We start from the raw sequence: 26,206 nt of genomic DNA, 5'->3' as shown, positions 1-26,206 counted from the left end.
GTGGAACCCTACCCTGTCTGCACCCACCTACAGCCAGAGGAAGGAGCGTTCAGGCCCCAGGTCAGAACAATGGAGAGGATTGGACAGTCACACACATTCACCATCCAACACAAACAACCCAGTCAACCAAACCTTTAGTTCACTGACATACAGCACACTGTAGTTACTAACACTTCCGCTCTATGTGAGTGGGTGAAAGGCAAAAGGAGGATTGGGAAATCAGAGTGTGAGATGTGTCCGGATATACTGTGGCTTTAACTGGGTGGTGATATTGAATGAGAGTAGTGTTGGAAAGTGACCTTTCACAGCTGGTTTATTACATCCTCAGAGTCACAGGAACCAATGTACTGTATATCAGAATAAACATGAGAGTTTAAAACCTCTAAATAAAGTATTTTGATGGTAGCAGTGGCTGTTACTCACATTGATGTCCTTTCCTGCCCAGTTACACTCCTCCCTCCAGTCCACCGGGGCTGGCCAGTAGATCTGAAATGCACAGGTCAGAGGTCAGAGGAGGCAGCAGGATGGAGGTAGGTCTGGGGTCGTGACCTCAAGCAGGGACAGGCCTGTCCGCCACCCTGAGGGACATTTCTGAGGGAGCGCCTCTCTTCTCTCCTCCTTTCTATCACTCCCCCTCTCTTCCTCTCTTCCTCTCTTCCTGGCCCCCACACCATGATAGAGCTGAGAATCCACAAGTCACACAGTAGAAAAGCACACGACCACGAGCGAAAACAGCTTTAACGACAAGAGAGCCACTAGTGCGAAAACAAGCTGTAAATCATATCTCACCAAACCACAAACAGAGTCAAACAATCTGCTCAGCACTCAGATTTCACACAGTCTGCAAGAACCTACAGACCCTGTAAATTGTAGGGTTATAGGGTGCATGTTAGGTTGGTTATAGGGTATGGGTTAGTGAGTTACGTGTGTGTGTGTGTGTGTGTGTGTGTGTGTGTGTGTGTGTGCGTGCGTGCGTGCGTGCGTGTGTCCTCACAAGGATAGTAAAACAATAAAACAAATTAAAGTGGGGACATTTCAACGGTCCTCACAAGGAATAGGCACATTTTAGGTTTACAATTAGGGTTAGAATCAGGGTTAGGGTTAAGGATTAGGAGTTCAGTTTAGGGTTAGGGGTTTGTGATTAGGGTATAGGGTTATGGTTAGGGGTTAGGGTTAAGGATTAGGAGTTCGGTTTAGGGTTAGGGGTTTGTGATTAGGGTATAGGGTTATGGTTAGGGGTTTGTGATTAGGGTATAGGGTTAGGGGTTTGTGATTAGGGTTATGGTTAGGGGTTTGTGATTAGGGTATAGGGTTATGATTTAGGGTTAGGAGTTTGTGATTAGGGTATAGGGTTATGGTTAGGGGTTTGTGATTAGGGTTATGGTTAGGGGTTTGTGATTAGGGTATAGGGTTATGGTTTAGGGTTAGGGGTTTGTGATTAGGGTATAGGGTTATGGTTAGGGGATTGTGATTAGGGTATAGGGTTATGGTTTCGGGGTAGGGGTTTGTGATTAGGGTATAGGGTTATGGTTAGGGGATTGTGATTAGGGTTTAGGGTTATGGTTAGGGGATTGTGATTAGGGTATAGGGTTATGGTTTGGGGGTAGGGGTTTGTGATTAGGGTATAGGGTTATGGTTAGGGGATTGTGATTAGGGTATAGGGTTATGGTTAGAGGTTAGGGAAAACTGGATTTTGAATGGGAGTCAATTTTTTGGTCCCCACAAGGATAGTAAAACAAACGTATGTGTGTGTGTGCATCTGTCTGAACGTGTGTGCATGTGTGTGAGAGAGGTGTTGACAGGTAATCAGAGATTGTGTGACCCCCAAATCGCCATGGTAACCCTTGATCCCCATGTCTGCTCCGAGAGGATAATAGTGAGATGAGATCCATCAGTCTGTCAGCACAACTGTGACACGCTAGAGCACCACTAATTCACCATGACATAGCAGAGTGTTGTCTTATCTCTACGATTATCTACCATAACAAAGATAGCTGTGTGTCCAAACCTGGGTCATCTTATCTTAACATCACATTCTTTACCAAATGGATCATTGGACCATTTGAATGTATGTCAAATGACACAGGAAATATCAATGTAAAATTACTTTTTCAGTTTCATGAAAATGTCAGATTTATGATATTCACTAACATTAGTGTAAACATTTTCACATAGCATGGGGTAAATTGGTCATTGATTGATTGATTAATGGATGACAGGCAGACTGACCTTGTGCTCCTGCTTGGCGATGTTATCCAGGCTGAGTGACAAGAGGAAGTTGCGTGCGCCCACAAACAGCCGTCCTCTCTCCTCATCCAATAAAAGAGCGCTGAAACAGCACGAGCGCTCCAGCTCGAACCGCCGCACGCCATGGAACTGCTGCAGCTCTGAAACACAACACACACAGTGGATCATATAGACATTATATTGAACTCTCCTAGTCAAAAGGGCCCTGAAATGTACATTTTTCATCAGAGCAAATAGGTGTTTTGCTGTGCTTATGTCGATAAATGAGTCCCTATTTGATGGTTATGACGTTTTTTACAAGGCCATACAACTGGAAGTGGTTGTTTAGTTCTACTGCCAGGGTCAGTCCAGGGCAGTGGTTTCACTCGTCAGAATGGCACAGGAGGTTGGTGGCACCTTAATTGGGAAGGACGGGCTCGTGGTAATGGCTGGAGTGGAATGGTATCAAATACATCAAACACATGGTTTACGTCATTCCATTTGCTCTGTTCCATCCATTACTATGAGCCGTCCTCCCCTCAGCAGCCTGGTCTCTGTTACAGCTTTGGAATCAGCTGTCTCAGCAGGGCTTCTAAGATCTGGAGAATTGAAGCCTCCTCTCTCTTCTCTTCTCATAATATAATAATACAAATATATGCCGTTTAGCAGACACTTTTATCCAAAGCTTCTCACAGTAATGTAAGGGTGACTCAATGAATATAAACCCACAGCACTAGCCTTGCAAGTGTCATGCTCTCCTCTCCTTGGCCTAATCTCCTCTCTCGCTGGGGAACCCTGTCAGTGTTCAACTGTAACCGTGGAGACAGGGATATCCCATGATTTAATGGCACATTCTCCGAACAGGGCCTGTGTCATCATGTAGATGAGTAGTAGTTCTGGAACACTTGTAGGTTTCTGAACTGCTGGTAAAGTAGCTACTTTCCAGCTAGTCTTAAACTGGAAGGTGTGTGTGTGTAAAAGAAAGATTGGGATGATGATGTCCCTGTCACGCATACACCCCCCCCCCCCACACTGGGGCCTGTTTTGTGCAGGATAGAAAAGCACCTAGTTTGTGTGGGTTTGTTCATCATTGAGCTGACATCTTACTCACAAGACAGAACCCAACCCTGTTCCAGTGAGCCCGGCCAAGAACAACAGTAACCACATTAGTCCTGCTGGCTACTGTTCAGAGGTGTTTATGAAAAGGATATGCCTCTATATTATAGTAACTGGAGCATAGCAGGAGCATAGCAAGCCTTACCTTTGTAGGAGAGCTTCATGCGAGGGGAGGAGGAGGAGAATGGGTGTGAGGAGGACGAGGAGGGTGAAGAGGAGTCGCTGGTCTTGGGGATTCCGCTGGACGAGACCTGGGAGGCCTTGAGCCCCAAGAGGAGCAGGGAGCTACATGTCACCATCATCGCCATCATCATCATTACGGTCATCATCATGGCGTCCTGGGGTTGGCAGTAGCCTGGCACGGCTAGCGTTGGACTGGGTTGGGATGTTGTCGTCACTCTCCTCTCCAATCGGTTCTCAGCCTTCCTGTGTAGTGTGGCGTTCCCTGTTCTGCGTCTGCTGTACCTCTCAGTACCTCTCACCTCTCAGCTCTGATGGGACTGAAGCAGCTTCTCACAGTGGCACTGGAACCTAAAAATAATCAAGCAGAGGCACACTTTACAAAGCCGGCCGACAAAGGTAGATCTCTACCCCACATCCCCTCCTCCACTCCTCCCCTCCTCCCTCTTCTAGCACCAGGAGGTCATTTTAGTCAGGCACAGAGGCTAATGGCTGATGCCCAGCCCCAGTTCTGTTAATGCCAGCTTCTATAAAGACCAGCTGTAATCCATTGACATTACGGGACACCATCCAAGGCCCATCAAACACCCAGCCCTGGTCACCTCTATGGGTGGCAGGGGATGGGGAGGACATGGTAAGCTGGGTGTGGTAGGGGCCCAGTAAAAGATATGTGGGGTGAGATATGTTGGGTGGCCCAGTGCCATGTCCAGTCTAATCCCCAACACAAGCGCCCCCTCTGTGGCAGCGCCAACACGGCCTGGGATGGTATGTCTTCTCATTCCTCTCTGTGTCTCTGCTATCCAACTGGCAGATCATTTTACACCAGATGACTTTTCCTCATTACTGGCAAGCACTAATGAAGTGCACTGCAAATGAACTGGCCAGTCAAAGTGATAGGATGCTGGGATATGTGTGTGCATGGACACTTCTACAGCTATTTTACCAGGCTCCTGGTATGTGACACACATACTGTACAGTGCACATGTTCACATGCACTAGCGTACAGAAAACGGACATGCACTCTCACATACACACACGCAGGCACACACAAACACACACGCACACACACCACAAAGGAATGCACATCGCACACATACAATCAAAATCTTTCACCGCTTTGAACCCTCTCCTCAGACAGACACAACAATAAAGTGTTTCAGTGGAAATAGCCTACTTGAACATTACTGTACCTCAGTAACCTCCCTGTTGGCACCTTCAATACAATACGACTCCCTCTCTCCTTCTCATTCTTTCTCCTTGTCACCTCCACTCTCCTTCTTTCTCCTGTCTCTTTCTCTGTCTCTCTCCTATCTGTCTCTCTCTCTCTATCCCCTCTGTCTTTCTCCTATCTGTCTCTCTCTCTCTATCCCCACTGTCTTTCTCCTATCTGTCTCTGTCTCTCTATCCCCTCTGTCTTTCTCCTATCTGTCTCTGTCTCTCTCTCTATCCCCTCTGTCTTTCTCCTATCTGTCTCTCTCTCTATCCCCTCTGTCTTTCTCCTATCTGTCTCTCTCTCTCTATCCCCTCTGTCTTTCTCCTATCTGTCTCTGTCTCTCTATCCCCTCTGTCTTTCTCCTATCTGTCTCTGTCTCTCTCTCTCTATCCCCTCTGTCTTTCTCCTATCTGTCTCTCTCTCTATCCCCTCTGTCTTTCTCCTATCTGTCTGTCTTTCTCCTATCTGTCTCTCTCTCTATCCCCTCTGTCTTTCTCCTATCTGTCTCTGTCTCTCTATCCCCTCTGTCTTTCTCCTATCTGTCTCTGTCTCTCTCTCTCTATCCCCTCTGTCTTTCTCCTATCTGTCTCTGTCTCTCTCTCTATCCCCACTGTCTTTCTCCTATCTGTCTCTGTCTCTCTCTCTCTATCCCCTCTGTCTTTCTCCTATCTGTCTCTCTCTCTATTCCCTCTGTCTTTCTCCTATCTGTCTCTCTCTCTATCCCCACTGTCTTTCTCCTATCTGTCTCTGTCTCTCTATCCCCTCTGTCTTTCTCCTATCTGTCTCTGTCTCTCTCTCTCTATCCCATCTGTCTTTCTCCTATCTGTCTCTCTCTCTCTATCCCCTCTGTCTTTCTCCTATCTGTCTCTCTCTCTCTATCCCTCTGTCTTTCTCCTATCTGTCTCTGTCTCTCTCTCTATCCCCTCTGTCTTTCTCCTATCTGTCTCTCTCTCTCTATCCCCTCTGTCTTTCTCCTATCTGTCTCTGTCTCTCTATCCCCTCTGTCTTTCTCCTATCTGTCTCTCTCTCTATCCCTCTGTCTTTCTCCTATCTAGCTCTCTCTCTATCCCTTCTGTCTTTCTCCTATCTGTCTCTGTCTCTGTCTCTCTATCCCTCTGTCTTTCTCCTATCTGTCTCTCTCTCTATCCCCTCTGTCTTTCTCCTATCTGTCTCTCTCTCTATCCCCTCTGTCTTTCTCCTATCTGTCTCTCTCTATCCCCTCTGTCTTTCTCCTATCTGTCTCTCTCTATCCCCTCTGTCTTTCTCCTATCTGTCTCTGTCTCTCTATCCCCTCTGTCTTTCTCCTATCTGTCTCTGTCTCTCTCTCTCTATCCCCTCTGTCTTTCTCCTATCTGTCTCTCTCTCTATCCCCTCTGTCTTTCTCCTATCTGTCTCTCTCTCTCTATCCCCTCTGTCTTTCTCCTATCTGTCTCTCTCTCTATCCCCTCTGTCTTTCTCCTATCTGTCTCTGTCTCTCTATCCCCTCTGTCTTTCTCCTATCTGTCTCTGTCTCTCTCTCTCTATCCCCTCTGTCTTTCTCCTATCTGTCTCTGTCTCTCTCTATCCCCACTGTCTTTCTCCTATCTGTCTCTGTCTCTCTATCCCCTCTGTCTTTCTCCTATCTGTCTCTCTCTCTATTCCCTCTGTCTTTCTCCTATCTGTCTCTCTCTCTATCCCCACTGTCTTTCTCCTATCTGTCTCTGTCTCTCTATCCCCTCTGTCTTTCTCCTATCTGTCTCTGTCTCTCTCTCTCTATCCCATCTGTCTTTCTCCTATCTGTCTCTCTCTCTCTATCCCCTCTGTCTTTCTCCTATCTGTCTCTCTCTCTCTCTATCCCCTCTGTCTTTCTCCTATCTGTCTCTGTCTCTCTCTCTCTATCCCCTCTGTCTTTCTCCTATCTGTCTCTCTCTCTCTATCCCCTCTGTCTTTCTCCTATCTGTCTCTGTCTCTCTATCCCCTCTGTCTTTCTCCTATCTGTCTCTCTCTCTCTATCCCCTCTGTCTTTCTCCTATCTAGCTCTCTCTCTCTATCCCTTCTGTCTTTCTCCTATCTGTCTCTGTCTCTGTCTCTCTATCCCCTCTGTCTTTCTCCTATCTGTCTCTCTCTCTATCCCCTCTGTCTTTCTCCTATCTGTCTCTCTCTCTATCCCCTCTGTCTTTCTCCTATCTGTCTCTCTCTCTCTATCCCCTCTGTCTTTCTCCTATCTGTCTGTCTCTCTATCCCCTCTGTCTTTCTCCTATCCCTCTGTCTTTCTCCTATCTGTCACTCTCTATCCCCTCTGTCTTTCTCATATCTGTCTCTCTCTATCCCCTCTGTCTTTCTCCTATCTGTCTCTGTCTCTCTCTATCCCCTCTGTCTTTCTCCTATCTGTCTCTCTCTCTCTATCCCCTCTGTCTTTCTCCTATCCCCTCTGTCTTTCTCCTATCTGTCTCTCTCTCTATCCCCTCTGTCTTTCTCCTATCTGTCTCTCTCTCTCTATCCCCTCTGTCTTTCTCCTATCTGTATGTCTCTATCCCCTCTGTCTTTCTCCTATCTGTCTCTCTCTCTCTATCCCCTCTGTCTTTCTCCTATCTGTCTCTTCTCTCTCTATCCCCTCTGTCTTTCTCCTATCTGTCTCTCTCTATCCCTCTGTCTTTCTCCTATCTGTCTCTGTCTCTATCCCTCTGTCTTTCTCCTATCTGTCTCTCTATTCCCTCTTTCTTTCTCCTATCTGTCTCTCCCTCTCTATCCCTCTGTCTTTCTCCTATCTGTCTGTCTCTCTATCCCCTCTGTCTTTCTCCTATCTGTCTGTCTCTCTATCCCTCTGTCTTTCTCTTATCTGTCTCTCTCTCTCTATCCCCTCTGTCTTTCTCCTATCTGTCTCTGTCTCTCTCTCTATCCCCTCTGTCTTTCTCCTATCTGTCTCTCTCTATCCCCTCTGTCTTTCTCCTATCTGTCTCTCTCTATCCCCTCTGTCTTTCTTCTATCTGTCTCTCTCTCTATCCCTCTGTCTTTCTCCTATCTGTCTCTCTCTCTATCCCCTCTGTCTTTCTTCTATCTGTCTCTCTCTCTATCCCCTCTGTCTTTCTCCTATCTGTCTCTCTCTCTATCCCCTCTGTCTTTCTCCTATCTGTCTCTCTCTCTATCCCCTCTGTCTTTCTCCTATCTGTCTCTCTCTCTCTCTATCCCCTCTGTCTTTCTCCTATCTGTCTCTGTCTCTCTCTCTATCCCCTCTGTCTTTCTCCTATCTGTCTCTCTCTCTCTATCCCCTCTGTCTTTCTCCTATCTGTCTCTGTCTCTCTCTCTCTCTATCCCCTCTGTCTTTCTCCTACCTGTCTCTCCCTCTATCCCCTCTGTCTTTCTCCTCTCTGTCTCTCTCTCTATCCCCTCTGTCTTTCTCCTATCCCCTCTGTCTTTCTCCTATCTGTCTGTCTCGCTATCCCCTCTGTCTTTATCCTATCTGTCTGTCTCTCTATCCCCTCTGTCTTTCTCCTATCTGTCTGTCTCTCTATCCCCTCTGTCTTTCTCCTATCTGTCTCTCTCCCTCTCTCTATCCCCTCTGTCTTTCTCCTATCTGTCTCTCTCTCTCTATCCCTCTGTCTTTATCCTATCTGTCTGTCTCTCTATCCCCTCTGTCTTTCTCCTATCTGTCTGTCTCTCTATCCCCTCTGTCTTTCTCCTATCTGTCTCTCTCTCTCTATCCCCTCTGTCTTTCTCATATCTGTCTCTGTCTCTCTATCCCCTCTGTCTTTCTCCTATCTGTCTCTGTCTCTGTCTCTCTATCCCCTCTGTCTTTCTCCTATCTGTCTCTGTCTCTCTATCCCCACTGTCTTTCTCCTATCTGTCTCTGTCTCTCTATCCCCTCTGTCTTTCTCCTATCTGTCTCTGTCTCTCTCTCTATCCCATCTGTCTTTCTCCTATCTGTCTCTCTCTCTATCCCCTCTGTCTTTCTCCTATCTGTCTCTCTCTCTCTCTATCCCTCTGTCTTTCTCCTATCTGTCTCTGTCTCTCTCTCTCTATCCCCTCTGTCTTTCTCCTATCTGTCTCTCTCTCTCTCTATCCCCTCTGTCTTTCTCCTATCTGTCTCTGTCTCTCTATCCCCTCTGTCTTTCTCCTATCTGTCTCTCTCTCTCTATCCCCTCTGTCTTTCTCCTATCTAGCTCTCTCTCTCTATCCCTTCTGTCTTTCTCCTATCTGTCTCTGTCTCTGTCTCTCTATCCCCTCTGTCTTTCTCCTATCTGTCTCTCTCTCTATCCCCTCTGTCTTTCTCCTATCTGTCTCTCTCTCTATCCCCTCTGTCTTTCTCCTATCTGTCTCTCTCTCTCTATCCCCTCTGTCTTTCTCCTATCTGTCTGTCTCTCTATCCCCTCTGTCTTTCTCCTATCCCCTCTGTCTTTCTCCTATCTGTCACTCTCTCTATCCCCTCTGTCTTTCTCATATCTGTCTCTCTCTCTATCCCCTCTGTCTTTCTCCTATCTGTCTCTGTCTCTCTCTCTCTATCCCCTCTGTCTTTCTCCTATCTGTCTCTCTCTCTCTCTATCCCCTCTGTCTTTCTCCTATCCCCTCTGTCTTTCTCCTATCTGTCTCTCTCTCTATCCCCTCTGTCTTTCTCCTATCTGTCTCTCTCTCTCTATCCCCTCTGTCTTTCTCCTATCTGTATGTCTCTCTATCCCCTCTGTCTTTCTCCTATCTGTCTCTCTCTCTCTATCCCCTCTGTCTTTCTCCTATCTGTCTCTGTCTCTCTCTCTCTATCCCCTCTGTCTTTCTCCTATCTGTCTCTCTCTCTATCCCCTCTGTCTTTCTCCTATCTGTCTCTGTCTCTCTATCCCCTCTGTCTTTCTCCTATCTGTCTCTCTCTCTATTCCCTCTTTCTTTCTCCTATCTGTCTCTCCCTCTCTATCCCCTCTGTCTTTCTCCTATCTGTCTGTCTCTCTATCCCCTCTGTCTTTCTCCTATCTGTCTGTCTCTCTATCCCCTCTGTCTTTCTCTTATCTGTCTCTCTCTCTCTATCCCCTCTGTCTTTCTCCTATCTGTCTCTGTCTCTCTCTCTATCCCCTCTGTCTTTCTCCTATCTGTCTCTCTCTCTATCCCCTCTGTCTTTCTCCTATCTGTCTCTCTCTCTATCCCCTCTGTCTTTCTTCTATCTGTCTCTCTCTCTATCCCCTCTGTCTTTCTCCTATCTGTCTCTCTCTCTATCCCCTCTGTCTTTCTTCTATCTGTCTCTCTCTCTATCCCCTCTGTCTTTCTCCTATCTGTCTCTCTCTCTCTATCCCCTCTGTCTTTCTCCTATCTGTCTCTCTCTCTATCCCCTCTGTCTTTCTCCTATCTGTCTCTGTCTCTCTCTCTATCCCCTCTGTCTTTCTCCTATCTGTCTCTGTCTCTCTCTCTATCCCCTCTGTCTTTCTCCTATCTGTCTCTCTCTCTCTATCCCCTCTGTCTTTCTCCTATCTGTCTCTGTCTCTCTCTCTCTATCCCCTCTGTCTTTCTCCTACCTGTCTCTCCCTCTATCCCCTCTGTCTTTCTCCTCTCTGTCTCTCTCTCTCTATCCCCTCTGTCTTTCTCCTATCCCCTCTGTCTTTCTCCTATCTGTCTGTCTCGCTATCCCCTCTGTCTTTATCCTATCTGTCTGTCTCTCTATCCCCTCTGTCTTTCTCCTATCTGTCTGTCTCTCTATCCCCTCTGTCTTTCTCCTATCTGTCTCTCTCCCTCTCTCTATCCCCTCTGTCTTTCTCCTATCTGTCTCTCTCTCTCTATCCCCTCTGTCTTTATCCTATCTGTCTGTCTCTCTATCCCCTCTGTCTTTCTCCTATCTGTCTGTCTCTCTATCCCCTCTGTCTTTCTCCTATCTGTCTCTCTCTCTCTCTATCCCCTCTGTCTTTCTCATATCTGTCTCTGTCTCTCTATCCCCTCTGTCTTTCTCCTATCTGTCTCTGTCTCTGTCTCTCTATCCCCTCTGTCTTTCTCCTATCTGTCTCTGTCTCTCTATCCCCTCTGTCTTTCTCCTATCTGTCTGTCTCTCTATCCCCTCTGTCTTTCTCCTATCTGTCTCTGTCTCTGTCTCTCTATCACCTCGGTCTTTCTCCTATTTGTCTCTGTCTCTGTGTCAATTCAATTCAAGGGGCTTTATTGGCATGGGAAACATGTGTTAACATTGCCAAAGCAAGTGAGGTAGATAATATGCAAAAGTGAAATAAACAATAAAAATTAACAGTAAACATTACACATACAGAAGTTTCAAAACAATAAAGACATTACAAATGTCATATTATATATATACAGTGTTGTAACAATGTACAAATGGTTAAAGTACACAAGGGAAAATAAATAAGCATAAATATGGGTTGTATTTACAATGGTGTTTGTTATTCACTGGTTGCCCTTTTCTTGTGGCAACAGGTCACAAATCTTGCTGCTGTGATGGCACACTGTGTAATCTGTGTAATCTGAGGGAAATATGTCTCTCTAATATGGTCATACAATGGGCAGGAGGTTAGGAAGTGCAGCTGTGTCTCTCTCCTCTGTCTTTCTCCTATCTGTCTCATTCTCTCTCTCCATCGCCCTCTCTTTCTCTCTATGAGGAGTGCGGAAGTGGCTCAGAGAGAGAGAGAGAGAGAGAGAGAGAGAGAGAGAGTGAGAGAAAGAGAGAGAGAGAGAGGGGTTAGGAAACTCAATAGCATGCAGTGTTGAGGAGCTCAGTGTGTCTATTGGTCAGTGGGGATGTTAAAACAGAAGAGGGAGAGATGGACGGTCGGTGGCCTCATGCTTCCAGCACACAGTCATCTGTTGCTCTTCCCCATATCCAGTTCCCCAGGGCTCGTCACCAGCAGCCAGGACATATTGAAGTCCTCAGATGGACTAATGTGGGCCTGAACTCTGCTCTAAATCACTGCCTCTCTGCCTCTGGCTCTACCTGTGACTGTCTGTTAGAGTGTTACCCTCAGTCAGGACCCCATTAGGCTGGGCTTACACAGTAGGGAGGTAGTGTGGTCCCAGTACAGACCATTTAAATGTGAGAGCTGGGAGGGATGGAGAGCCAGATGTCTAGGTCTAGTTAATGTATCCACATGCTCTCTAACCGACAAAAGCATCACAGCCTATCCGCTGCAGTGTGTGTGTGTGTTTGTGTGTGTTTGTTTGTGTGTGTGTGTGTGTGTGTGTGTGTGTGTGTGTGTGTGTGTGTGTGTGTGTGTGTGTGTGTGTGTGTGTGTGTGTGTGTGTGTGTGTGTGTGTGTGTGTGTGTGGTATGGTTTGGAGTAGGGAGGCAGAACTATTACTGACCTTCGCAACATACCTGCACAACCGACAACATAGTCCTTAACCTAAAATCTGGGCACTAAAAATAAGTGTTCTATATCTGAGTCCCAGCTCACAGATCTATATCTGAGTCCCAGCTCACAGATCTATATCTGAGTCCCAGCTCACAGTTCTATAACTGAGTCCCAGCTCACAGTTCTATATCTGAGTTGCAGCTCACAGATCTATATCTGAGTCCCAGCTCACAGATCTATATCTGAGTCCCAGCTCACAGATCTATATCTGAGTCCCAGCTCACAGTTCTATATCTGAGTCCCAGCTCACAGTTCTATATCTGAGTCCCAGCTCACAGATCTATATCTGAGTCCCAGCTCACAGTTCTATATCTGAGTCCCAGCTCACAGATCTATATCTGAGTCCCAGCTCACAGTTCTATATCTGAGTCCCAGCTCACAGTCATATATCGGAGTCCCAGCTCACAGTCCTATATCGGAGTCCCAGCTCACAGTCCTATATCAGTGCAGGAGTCAGTGTATGGTCTTGGCACGGCAGAGCATGAATAATGGGCCTACTGAGGTGTTAAGACAGCAGGGCTCTCATAAAGTCCCAGCTCCTAGAGCAGAACAGAACAGTGAGGGACCAGAAGTGCCACATTAACTCCGACACAGAGAACACTACTCACAATCAGCTACGTGTAGGTTATGCAGGGAACCTCTCTTTACCGGTCCAACACGCTTGTATATAGATTTACCACAGAAAAGTTGTTGGGTTGTCAGCAGCTCCTGTCCTGAGATATAAAGGCCAGGTCCCATTGTCCCCCATGTCTCCTTAAGCTCCCGTCAGTTGAAGGGTACTATTGTCAGCCCCTCAAAGCACTACAACTCATCCTCACTGAGCTCTGAGCCTCCCCACAAGCACCATAATGCATCTTAATAAAACCATTGGCCGCCTGACACTTATTTATTTCAGCTTCATTAGCCAAGAGTGTGAGAGGGAAGGAGAGAGAGTGTGAGAGGGAAGGAGAGAGAGTGTGAGAGGGAAGGAGAGAGAGTGTGAGAGGGAAGGAGAGAGAGAGACGTGTAAATACTGTAGAAAAAAGAAAAGACAATGTTGAAGTCCCTCCTTCAGGCTAGAGTCGGAGCAAAAGTAGGGTCAGAGGGGTATGAAATCCAAATCAATACCAACAACCTGTGGCCCAACACAATGAGAGGTATGACTAAATACAATAGAGAAGAGAGAGCCGGGAGTGAGGAGAACACAATTACTGGAGTTGCAGCGTGTCGTGAGACTATTTCAGCCCGGCTGTCTACGCTATGCGAAGGGGGAAGAGGGGGAACGGAGAAAAGGAGCGAGAGGGAGAAAGGAGACAATTGTTCTTGGGGGAAAGACTGACTGGCCTCCGACCAAAAGCCAACAGAGAGAATAAAAGCAAAGGAGGATTATAAAGTATGGAAAAGGACACAGCTGCAGTCACATGAACAGGTTTAGAGGGGTGAGAGACACAGAGAGCCTGACGGCAGGTGGTCTTTGCCCTTGTATAAGCCCTGAGGGGAGAGGCAGGGAGGCAGGGGGAGAGAGGCAGGGAGGCTGGGGGCAGAGAGGTTGGGAGGCTGTGGGCAGAGAGGCAGAAAGGCTGGGGCTCAGCTGGTGCCTGGTTGGTACCTGGTTCCCAGCCATTTGGATCTGTTTGGACACACTGAGAGAGTAACTGACTTCAGCTGTGTGAGTGGAAGAAATCCAAAATCCCAAAAGTCCAAAATCCCTAAATGCCCCCAAAGGAACTCACCTCTCCTTCTGCATCCAAGGCAACAGCGTTCCCTCTCAGTGTCCACCTGACCCAGTCATGGTCCGAAGCGCAAAGTGTCCCATGGATACCTCCTCAACACTATTACTGTCCAACAAGGTATCCATCTATGTATTCCATCTATCTATTTCAGGAACAAAAACTATTATTTTCCTTTTGTTCCTCGAGATGCACACACACTTTTACACACTAATTGACTCACTCACACATAGCAGCTACATACACATCTTCACACACATTTACACATACCCCCACGCTCACTTTGTCTGACATACTGCACTAAAACTACACAAACCCCAGAGGTAGGATAAAAATCCTTTAGTAGAATCCACAGAGCAGTAAAGGTAGAGTCCTCTCTGAAACACTAGGTGTACAGCCTCAGGGGGGGAACAATACAAGACAGGAGCATCACATCTGGGGGAAATCCAGTGAGTCAGTTAGTCAAAGCAGACAGGGCTGGTGGGTGAGGAGGTGAAATGAAGACAGAGTCAGTATACCAGTCAGCTGCTATAGCAAGCACTTCGGTCCACTCAGGAAAGCACACAACTCCACCATACACTCTCTCCACTATACAGAGGAACAGAGGAAGCACAAGGACTCAGAGTAAGAGCAGGAATAATGGACGTAATTCAAGAACACAAAGAGAGAGAGGGAGGGGGGTGTGAGCGAAGAAAAGGTGGGAGGTAAGACGAGGGGAGGGGGAAAGAAAGGGGCGGGGTAATGTGCTGATGTGTGTAAGGGAAGTTAAAGAGGCAGAGCGGGAGTTCTCCGTTTGACATCTTAGCCATCCAGTACTCATATTTACACCATTCGTACATGATGTACACACATGAAGCCCATATAAACACATCTACCGGGACAGATAGAAGGGAACCACAAGCCATGTCACAACCCTCTATATACGAGTCAGATGTTATCTGAATTTAGATATAGATCACTGCACATACATGGTAGACTGGCACATCCCATACACTCATACAGGGAAGATGAATAGATAACCTACAGCAGTCATATGCAGGTATCAAATCAGATCAAATCTAACTTTATGTGTTACACGGCAGAAATACCACAAGTGTAGACCTTACCGTGAAACGTTTACTTAACCAACAGTGCAGTTCAAGAAGAGTTAAGAAAATATTTACCAAATAAACTAAAGTTATAAGTTAGGAAAAGTAACACAATCACATAACAATAACGAGGCTATATGCAGGGGGTATTTGATTAATTGTTCAGCAGTCTTATGGCTTTGGGGTATAAGCTTTTAAGGAGCCTTTTGGGCCTAGACTTGGCGCTCCGTTAGTGCTTGCCGTGCGGTAGCAGAGAAAACAGTCTATGACTTGGGTGACTGGAGTCTTACAATTTTATGGGCATTCCTCTGACACCACCTATTATTGCAAGCTTGGCCTCAGTGATGTACTGGGCCGTACGCACTACCCTCTGTAGCGCCTTACGGTCAGATGTCAAGGGGTTGCCATACCAGGCGGTGATGCAACCATTCTCTCGATGGTGCAGCTGAAGAACTTTTTGACAAATCCTGTCAGTCTCCTGAGGGGGAAAAGGTTTTGTCGTGCCCTCTTCACGACTGTCTTGGTGTGTTTGGACCATGATAGATCGTTGGGGATGTGGACCCACTCCACTACAGCTTCGTTGATGTTAATGGGTTCCTGTTCCTTTTCTTGTAGTCCACGATCAGCTCCTTTGTCTTGCTCACATTGAGGGAGAGGTTGTTGTCCTGGCACCACACTACCAGTTCTCTGACCTCCTCCCTACAGGCTGTCTCATCGTTACCACTGTTGTGTCGTCAGCAAACTTAATGATGGTGTTGGAGTGTTTGGCCACGCAGTTGTGGTCGAGTACAGGAGGGGATTAAGTACACACCCCTGAGGGGCCCCAGTGTTGAGGATCAGTGTGGCAGACAAGTTGTTGCCTCTAGGATCTAGTTGCAGAGGGAGGTGTTTAGTCCCAGGGTCCTTAGTTTAGTGATAAGCTTCGTGGGCACTATGGTGTTGAATGCTGAGCTGTCGTCAATGAACAGCATTCTCACATACATGTTTATTTTGTCCAAGTGTGAAAGGGCAGTGTAGAGTGTGATTGAGATTGCGTCATCTGTGGATCTGTTGGGGCGGTATGAGAATTGAAGTGGGTCTAGGGTATCCGGGAGGATGCTGTTGATCTGAGCCATGATCTTTCAAAGCACGGCTTCCGACGTGAGTACTATGGGGAGGTAATAATTTAGGTGTGTTACCTTCACTTCCTTGGGCACAGGGACTATGGTGGTCTGCTTGAAACATGTAGGTATTACAGACTCAGTCAGGGAGAGGTTGAAAATGTCAGTGAAGACACTTGCCAGTTGGTCAGCGCATGCTTTGAGTACACGTCCTGGTAAATAATCTGGCCCCGTGGCTTTGTGAATGTTGACCTGTTTAAAGGTCTTGCTCACATCGGCTACCGAGAGCATTATCACACAGTCATCCAGAACAGCTGGTGCTCTCGTGCATGCTTCAGTGTTGCTTGCCTTGAAGTGAGCATAAAATACATTTAGCTCATCTGGTAGGCTCGTGTCACTGGGCAGCTCGTGTCTGGGTTTCCCTTTGTAGTTTGTCATGGTTTTCAAGCCCTGCCACATCCGACGAGCGTCAGAGCCGGTGTAGTAGGAATCAATCTTACTCGTGTATTGACACTTTGCTTGTTTGGTGGTTCGTCTTATAGGCGTCCCGATTAGTGTCCCGCTCCTTGAAAGCGGCAGCTCTAGCCTTTAGCTCAATGCGGATGTTGCCTGAAATCCATGGCTTCTGGTTGGGATATGTACGTACGGTCACTGTGGGGACGACGTCATCGATGCACTTACCAATGAAGCCAATGACTGAGGTGGTATACTCCTCAATGCCATTGAATGAATCCTGGAACATATTCCAGTCTGTGCTAGCAAAACAGTCCTGTAGCGTAGCATCCGCATCATCTGGCCACTTACGAATTGAGCGAGTCAATGGTACTTCCTGCTTTAGTTTTTGCTTGTAAGCAAGAATCAGGAGGATAGAATTAAGTTCGGATTTGCCAAATGGAGGGTGGGGGAGAGCTTTGTATGCATCTCTGTGAGTGGAGTAAAGGTGGTCTAGAGATTGTTTTCCTCTGGCTACACATGTGACATGCTGGTCAAATTTGGTAAAACTGATTTAAGTTTGCCTGCATTAAAGTCCCCGGCCAGTAGGAGCGCCGCTTCTGGGTGAGCATTTTCTTGTTTGCTTAAGGCCTTGTAGAGTTGGTTGAGTGCGTTCTTAGTGCCAGCATCGGTCTGTGGTGGTAAATAGACGGCTATGAATAATGTAGATAGTGTGGTCTACAGCTTATCATTAGGTGCTCTACCTCAGGCAGGCAATACCTCGAGACTTCTTTAATATTAGACATCACGGACCAGCTGTTATTAACAAAAAGACACACCCCCACCCCTCGTCTTACCAGATGTAGCTTCTCTGTTCTGCCGGTGCATTGAAAATCCCTCCAGCTCTATATTGTCCGTTTCGTCGTTCAGACATGACTCGGTGAAACATAGGACATTACAGTTCTTAAGGTCCCGTTGGTAGGATAATCGTAGGTCATCCACTTTATTTTCCAATGATTGCATTTTAGCAAGTAGAATTGATGGCAATGGGAGTTTATTCGATCACCTACGGATTCTCAAAAGGCAGCCTGATCTGCTTCCTCTTCTCCTCCGTCTTTTCTTCACGCAAATGACGGGGATCAAATCAAATAAAATACAATTTATTTGTCACTTGCGCCGAATACAACAGTGAAATGCTTACTTACAGGCTCTAACCAATGGTGCGGGAAAAAGAGGTGTGTGTGTGTGTGTGTGTGTGTGTGTGTGTGTGTGTGTGTGTGTGTGTGTGTGTGTGTGTGTGTGTGTGTGTGTGTGTGTGTGTGGGTAAGTAAAGAAATACTTAAGAATGCTTAACACACCTGGTAAGATATGTCTGCTCATCTCTGAGATATCTGTGACGTGTGTGCGTGTCTGTGAGCATGCGTGTGTGTTGTGCGTGTGTGCAGGGGGGCTGGCAGAGTGCCAAGGACAGTTGCTAGGCGTAGCCCCCGCTGATGGTATGAGGGATAAAGGGGTGAGACAGCAGGCACAAAGTTGCTCCCATCCCCCCTGCCCCACCCCTGTCCTGCCCTGCCCCATGAACCCCCTGTTGGGCAACCTCCTGACCCCTTACTGTGGCCATGACAACCCCTCCCTGGTGAGAGGGATGCTGGGTCTCCTGTGGGTCTCCTTTTGTCTTGTGTTCCATGAGCACTTTCTGCCCCCTACATCAAAAACCTATTTTACCACTCATCCTATAGCCATCTTATAGCCATCCTTTAGTCTTCCTACAGCCATCCTATAGCCATCCTATAGCCATCCTTTAGTCATCCTACAGCCACCCTATAGTCACCCTATAGCCATCCTATAGTCATCCATTAGCCATCCTATAGCCACCCTATAGTCATCTTATAGCCACCCTATAGTCATCCTATAGCCATCCTATAGCCATCCTATGGTCATCCTATAGTCATCCTATAGCCATCCTATGGTCATCCTATAGTCATCCTATAGTCATCCTATAGCCATCCTATGGTCATCCTATAGCCATCCTATAGCCTTCCTATAGCCATCCTATAGTCATCCTATAGTCATCCTATAGCCATCCTATAGTCATCCTATAGCCATCCTATAGTCATCCTATAGCCATCCTATAGTCATCCTATAGTCATCCTATAGCCATCCTATAGCCATCTTATAGCCATCCTATAGCCTTCCTATAGCCATCCTATAGTCATCCTATAGCCATCCTATAGTCATCCTACATTATTTATAGTAAATCAGCCCTGGTCTAACAATGGTACATGGAGTAAATAGTCCTGACCTATGTGGTAGACTATACACAATATTATATGCCGTGAAATTGTCAAATAGTGCCTTGTTTCTGCATTTAATTGGGTCAACCTTACTGGGTAACTATATCCAATCTAAAAGAATGTCTGCTGTAGGACGGAAAAAATGATCTTTATTTAAAAATTTCACAATTCTTTTTTTCAGTTCGGTTGTGTGAGCGTTGACATTGTGTTGAGTTGAGGTTACTGTCACAACCAATTAAGTCTGTTAATTATTCTCCCTATCCTACCACCACGTCACACATGCCCAAGACACAACAAGACTCCTCCAGTCAGGCTGACAGCCAAGCAGTCAGTCAGGTAGTGAGGTAGTCAGCCAGTCAGGTAGTCAGTCAGTCAAGCAGTAATATGTGTGCAACACATTTCGTACGCAACTTCCCTGAATGAGAAGACAGAGCATCATAATCTGACATGTGATGGTTGATTGGCTAGTTATGTGGTTAGACTGCTAGGATTCTGGTTGATAACGGATAGGCGGCAGGGTAGCCTAGTGGTTAGCCTAGTGGTTAGAGCGAAAGTTGCAAGTTCAAACCCCCGAGCTGACAAGGTACAAATCTGTTGTTCTGCCCCTGAACAGGCAGTTAACCCACTGTTCCTAGGCCGTCATTGAAAATAAGAATTTGTTCTTAACTGACTTGCCTAGTTAAATAAAAAATAAAAAATAATTCACAATGTGATTATGTATAATGTCTATGATTAGGTCAAATTCAAACAGACCATATTGACCAAAAGGGTGACAGGTTAGAAGGGTCAGCTCATTCACAAGACCTGGATTACTGTACACATACTGCTGTTACGTTCAGAATGATGTAATTGTTGCATTAATATTACAGCAGCTGCTTGCATAGTTGGAGTGTCCCTCCTTATGACATCCCTCAAATAGACACATTCTGACGCCTGTGAAATACACAGTACCAAATGCCAGCGGGACAACCAGGAGGGTAATGATGGCGTATGTGTGTGGGGATGGTTTGGCCATCAAACAAATCATAGAAATAGTCATTAGATATTTATATATACAGTTGAAGTTGTAAGTTTACATACACCTTAGTAAAATACATTTTAAATTCAGTTTGTCAGAATTCCTGACATTTAACCCCAGTAAAAAATTCCCTGTTTTCAGTCTATTAGGATCACCACTTATTTTGAATAATGTGAAATGTCAGAATAATAGTAGAGAGAATGATTTATTTCAGCTTTTATTTCCATCATCACATTCCCAGTGGGTCAGAAGTTTACATACACTCAATTAGTATTTGGTAGCATTGCCTTTACATTGTTTAACTTGGGTCAAACGTTCGGGTTCCCACAATAAGTTGGGTGAATTTTGACCCATTCCTCCTGACAGAGCATGTGTAACTGAGTAAGGTTTGTAGGCCTCCTTGCTCGCACAGGCTTTTTCAGTCTGCCCACAAATTTGCTATGGGATTGAGGTCAGGGCGTTGTGATGGCCACTCCAATACCTTGACTTTGTTGTCCTTAAGTCATGTTGCCACAACTTTGGAAGTCTGCTTGGGGTCATTGTCCATTTGGAAGACCCGTTTGTTCGGTGATTCATTTGCACTTTTCGCACCAAAATACGTTATTCTCTAGGAGACAGAATGCGTCTCCTTCCTGAGCGGTATGATGGCTGCGTGGTGTTTATACTTGCATTCTATTGTTTGTACAGATGAATGTGGTACCTTCAGGCGTTTGGAAATTGCTCCTAAGGATGAATCAGACTTGTTCACCTCTACAATGTTCTTTTCTGAGGTCTTGGCTGATTTCTTTTGATTTTCCCATGATGTCAAGCAAAGAGGCACTGAGTGTGACGGTATGCCTTGAAATACATCCACAGGTACACCTCCAATTGACTCAAATTAGTCAGAAGCTTCTAAAGCAATGACATCATTTTCTGGAATTTTCCAAACTGTTTAAAGGCACAGTCAACTTAGTGCATGTAAACTTCTGGCCCACTGGTATTGTGATACAGTGAGTTTTAAGTTAAATAATCTGTCTGTAAATAATTGTTGGAAAAATTACTTGTGTCATGCACAAAGTAGATGTCTTAACCGACTTGCCAACACTATAGTTTGTTCACAAGAAATTTGTGGAGTGGTTGAAAAACAAGTTTTAACGACTCCAACCTAAGTGTATGTAAACTTCTGACTTCAACTGTAGGCTTACATGCACAAATACACAGAGAGGTAGAGGGAGAGGAAGGGAGGACAGAGGAAGGGCAGAGGAAGAGTGACGGAAGGGGACACCAGTCAAGGGGACACCAGTCAAAGGGACACTAGTCAAAGGAACACGAGTCAAGGGGACACCAGCACTTATGGACCTTTTCCCTAAGAAGGGTCGGCTAGCTATGCAGTGGCTAACATCCGTGACACAGTGACACGACATAAAACAAATTCCAGGACTAAGTGGATCATTAGTGCCATAGCGACCTGAGCTTTTCCGCCAGCTGTGTCACCTCGCACTAATCTCATCACGGAGCCCACATCCGATTGGCCCAAGACACAGAGCAACACTGATTGGTTGATGACGGGCCATTCCGCCAGGCAGGCAGGCCAAAGTCCGGTCATAAATGACTTAGGACTTTTATGAGTGTCTGTTTCATTATGGCCAGAGCCGGGCACAGAGAATAAATTAGATGAGGTCACTGCCGCCCAGGGAGGGTTGAAGGATAAAACAGGCACGGTAGACAGTGTGACGTGACTGAGTGTGTCAGCTGCCCTTACAGAGACTATAACTTGGCACAACAATTAGTCCTTAGCCATGACAAAAGATAGCTATAAAGGCTATATCAGTGTTATTAAAAGTCGGGGTCGTGACCACTAGTAAGGTCGAGGGGGATTTGCAGTGGGGTTGCCAAGTGTTGTTTTTTACTGGGTAGGGGGAACATTTAGAAGTTTTTGACATAGATAAATGACAAAATACAATTTTGAGTACATTTATTTATTGGTATTATTTATTAATTATCTTAATTTGAGATGAAAATGTAATTCAGTGAAGGTTATTTATTGATGTGACAATCTAAATTTACAGATTTCAAGGTTGTGATATTTGATTTGAAGTGGGGTGAGGTCACCAGAATTTGTGGTTAAAATGTGGTCCCCACTGAATACCGCTTCCTCGTCTCTCACGATTTTGTATTTGTATTTATTAGGGATCCCTGCAATGCAGCAGCTACTCTTCAGGGGGTCCAAACACATTAAGGCACTTACTGTACATTACACATAAAACAAAATATAAAACAGTACATCATATAACATTATTACACCACTACATATCTTCAATACAAAATGTATAATAACACCATACAACAACATTACAAAATACGTGTGTGTAGAGTGCGTGTGCTAGCGTGTGTGTGTATGCGTGTGTCTGTACCTGTGTGTGTGTGTGTGTGTCTTCACAGTCCCCTATGTTCCATAAGATGTTTTTTTGTCTGGTTTTCAAATCTGATTCTACTGCTTGCACCAGTTACCTGATGTGGAATAGAGTTCCATGTAGTCATGTCTCTATGTAGTACTGTGTGCCTCCCATAGTCTGGTCAGGACTTGGGGATTGTGAAGAGACCTCTGGTGGCATGTCTTGTGGTGTATCCATGGGTGTCCAAGCTGTGTGCCAGTAGTTTAAACAGACAGCTCGATGCATTCAGCTTGTCAAAAGTTCTTACAAAAACAAGTAGTGATGAAGTCGATCTCTCCTCCACTTTGAGCAATGAGAGATTTACATGCTTATCATTAATTTTAGCTCTCTGTGTACATTTAAGAGCCACCCGTGCTGCCCTGTCCGAAGTTCCTCTTTGTGGCACCTGACGACACAACTGAACTGTAGTCCAGGTGCGACAAAACTGGGGCCTGTAGGACCTGCCTTGTTGATAGTGTTGTTAAAACCAGTTAGAGATAGGGGGCAGTATTTCCACTTTGGATGAATTGCGTGCCCATAGTGAACTGCAGCAAAATCTGTCCTAAATTGCTAATATATGCATATTAATATTAATATTGGATAGAAAACACTCTGAAGTTTCTAAAACCATTTGAATTATGTCTGTGAGTATAACAGAACTCACAGGGCAGGCAACTTTGACGTCATCGTCCCCTCCCTTCCCAACAAGTTATGGATCTGGAAACACTTCCTACGTCTTCCACTAGATGTCCTCATTCAGTAGAAAGTGCTGTAAACTTTGACCTAATGGGAGGGAAAGTAGTCGGTGTCGCAAGAGAATGCCATTTTGTTGTGACGCATCTCTCTTTGAATGCTACGGCTGTTCCAATCAGCCCCAGATGAAAACGAATGATCCGGTTGGAATGTTATTGGATATATATGATTATAACATCCTGAAGATTGATTCAGTTTCTTTGACCTGTAAAATGTCTTTTGGAAGTTTTCATGCAAAGTTATCCTGGACCAGAAGTCATTTTTTGGGCATGTGAGCTGAAAGTGATAGCAAATGCTGCTACTTGGACACTAGAATTGAGCATTATGGAACAAAACGATTTATTGTTGTACTAGGACTCCTTGCACTACATTCTGATGAAAGATCATCAAAGGTAAGGGAATATTTATGTTGTAATTTTGTATTTCTGTTGACTCCAACATGGCGGAGAAATATTGTTCCGTCTCAGATTATTGCAATGTTAGGCTTTTTCCGTAACGTAAAAAAAATGTGACATAGCGGTTGCATTAAGAACTAGTGTATCTTTAATTATATGTAGAACATGTATCTTTAGTCAAAGTTTATGATGAGTATTTCTGTTATCTGGCGTAGCTTTCTATAATTCCTCCGGATATTTTGGAGGATTTTCTGAACATGGCGTCAATGTAAACCGAGATTTATGGATATAAAATGCATATTATCGAACAAAACATAAATGTATTGTGTAACATGTCACATGACTTTCATCTGATGAAGATTTTCAAGAGGTTAGTGATTGATTTTTTTTTAAATCCTGCTTTTGTGATTTTATCTTTTGCTGGAAAAAATGGCTACGTTTTTTCTTTGGTTTGGTGGTGGTCTAACATAAATATATGTTGTGTTTTCGCCGTAAAACATTTAAAAAATCTGACACGCTGGGTAGGTGAACAAGGTGTTTATCGTTCATTTGAGGTATTGGACTTGTTAACTTGTTAGAGAAGCGGGTCCGCCTTGGGGATCAAATCAGCGGTAATTTCAAGTGCGCCACGTATAGTTTTTGATAAAACTCAAACTTTCATTAATACACACATACAACGTATTGAATTAAAGCTACACTCGTTGTGAATCTATCAACCAAGTCAGATTTGTAAAATGCTTTTCGGGGAACGCATGAGAAGCTATTATCTGATACCATGCACCCTCAAAATACTGCAACTTCACTTAAAACGACAGATTTTGCGTTCGCCTTCGCAAAGCTTCTTTGCCTTTGACGAGCTTCTTTATGGGCACTCCTAGATGTCCCATAAACATCATTTAGGGTCTTTTTTCGATTAAATCGGTCCATATATAGCCTAGATATCGAACTACGACTCCGTCGCGAGTAAAGAAAAAAAATTAGCATTTCATAACGTAACGTAATTTTTTTAAATTCAAAAAGTCGACGATAAACTTTCACAAAACACTTCGAAATACTTTTGTAATGCAACTTTAGGTATTAGTACACGTTAATAAGCGATAAAAATCCTCAGGAGGCGAAGTGAAATCATTAGCTTGTCTGTGTAGGAAATGCTCTCTTCAAAATGTCGAACCAAAATCTGGGCCGGGACAGCAGGAAAGGAGTTCCTTTGTTTCGGTTAGACCAAGAATGAATTGCGCAACAAATGACGTGACTCTAGACAAGCTGGGGACGCCGTAGCCAATCAAAACTCGGCTCTATTTAATTCGATTCACTTTGAACAATTGCCTGAAGTGGTGGAAGGATATATTTTTCCATTTTCAGAGAACAGATTTTCATGCACTTTTCGATGAAACGCCCGTTCTGTAAATGCCACAGGCGTGATTTAAACAGTTTTGGAAACGTCTAAGTGTTTCCTATCCACACACACTAACCATATGAATGTACTATATTCCTGGCATGAATAGCAGGGCGCTGAAATGTTGCGCGATTTTTTAACAAAAAGCTAAGAAAATTCGCAACATCCTTAACAAGTGTGGAGGTTAAATATTTCTAAAGAATATTTTTGCATTCCCTGCGCCACCTTTTCAGCTGAACAGGGGGGTGGAGTTCCCTGGGGGGAACCCCTCGCCTTAAGAAGTTTTAACCTCTTGGGGCTAGGGGGCTTAATTTTCACTTTTGGATAAATAGCGTGCCCAATTTCAACTTCCTGCTACTCATGCCAAGAATATAAGATATGCATATCATTCATAGATTTGGATGGAAAACACTCTGAAGTTTCTAAAACTGTTTGAATCATGTCTGTGAGTATAACAGAATTTATGTAGCAGGCAAAACCCTGAGGACTAACTGTTCAGAATCTCTGTTCCCTGACATGTCATTGCCAAGGGATATTTCTTAGGAACTTGTTTTCAGTTCCTACCGCTTCCACTGGATGTCACCAATCTTTGGAATTTGGTTGAGGTTATTTCTTTGTGCAATGAAGAAGTAGGCCAACTCGGAACTGGGTACACTTTTGTGAGTTGTGCAAGACGTGAAAAGTGGCGCTGGTATGTTTTCATTCCTGTATTGAACACAGATTGCCCCGCCTACAATTTGATCGATTATTAACGTTTAAAAATACCTAAAGTTGTATTACAAAATTAGTTTGAAATATTTTGTAGTGACGTTGCGTTTTTTGTACGCTGAATTAATCGAACAAAAGGACCAATTGTGATGTTTATGGGACATATTGGAGTGCCAACAAAAGAAGCTTGTCAAAGGTAATGCATGTTTTATATTTTATTTCAACGTTTTGTGTAGCGCCTGCAGGTTTGAAATATGCTAACCCCTTTGTTTGCTGCTGGTGCAGATGGTACAGGCTATCAGATAATAGCTTCTTATGCTTTTGCCGAAAAGCATTTAAAAAAATCGGACATGTTGGCTGGATTCACAACAAGTGTAGATTTAATTAATTGGGTATCTTACGTGTGTGATTTAATGAAAGTTTAAATTTTATAGTATTTTATTTGAATCTGGCGCTCTGCATATTCCCTGGCAATTGGCCAGTTGAGACATTTGCATCCCGCCTATCCCTAACTAGTATTAAAGATGCGGTCAATATATGTTCATTATTTCATTCCTTTGTAACACTGGTAGGTTGACATATAACCTGAACCAGGTTGCAAGCACTGGTCACAGTTTTAAGCTTTTTCTTGATTGGGTATCTTGATGAAAGACAGTCAATATTGAAATCAACTAGAAAATATACCTCTGTTGATGTCACATACATCCGCCCATTCCTACCCCTCGCACAATTCATTGAACCTTTCACAGGCCCATAAGGAACAGGATAGCGTACGCCCGCTGGTCCCGGCGAAAGGTCCAGACCTCATACAGCAGGCAGTGCCCCGTCAGATCCAGAGAGAGGGAAAGGAACCAAAC

The 26,206-nt window shown here is 44.9% G+C and overlaps 1 protein-coding gene across 1 annotated transcript in view; it reads right to left on the bottom strand.

Moving 5' to 3' along the window:
* Positions 1-26,206, bottom strand: part of LOC115102170 (semaphorin-3B-like) — a 168,196-nt gene that overhangs the window by 27,065 nt on the left and 114,925 nt on the right. Inside the window, 3 exon segments of the mRNA XM_065005351.1 lie at positions 424-486; positions 2,230-2,387; positions 3,488-3,873. Of these exon segments, the coding sequence (XP_064861423.1) occupies positions 424-486; positions 2,230-2,387; positions 3,488-3,674 (408 nt within the window). The 5' untranslated portion in view covers positions 3,675-3,873.

The sequence above is a fragment of the Oncorhynchus nerka genome, linkage group LG20 (assembly GCF_034236695.1).
Source record: "Oncorhynchus nerka isolate Pitt River linkage group LG20, Oner_Uvic_2.0, whole genome shotgun sequence".
Lineage (NCBI taxonomy): Eukaryota > Metazoa > Chordata > Actinopteri > Salmoniformes > Salmonidae > Oncorhynchus > Oncorhynchus nerka.
Note: the sequence above shows the minus strand (reverse complement) of the source record. Positions and strands in the feature narration are given on the sequence as shown.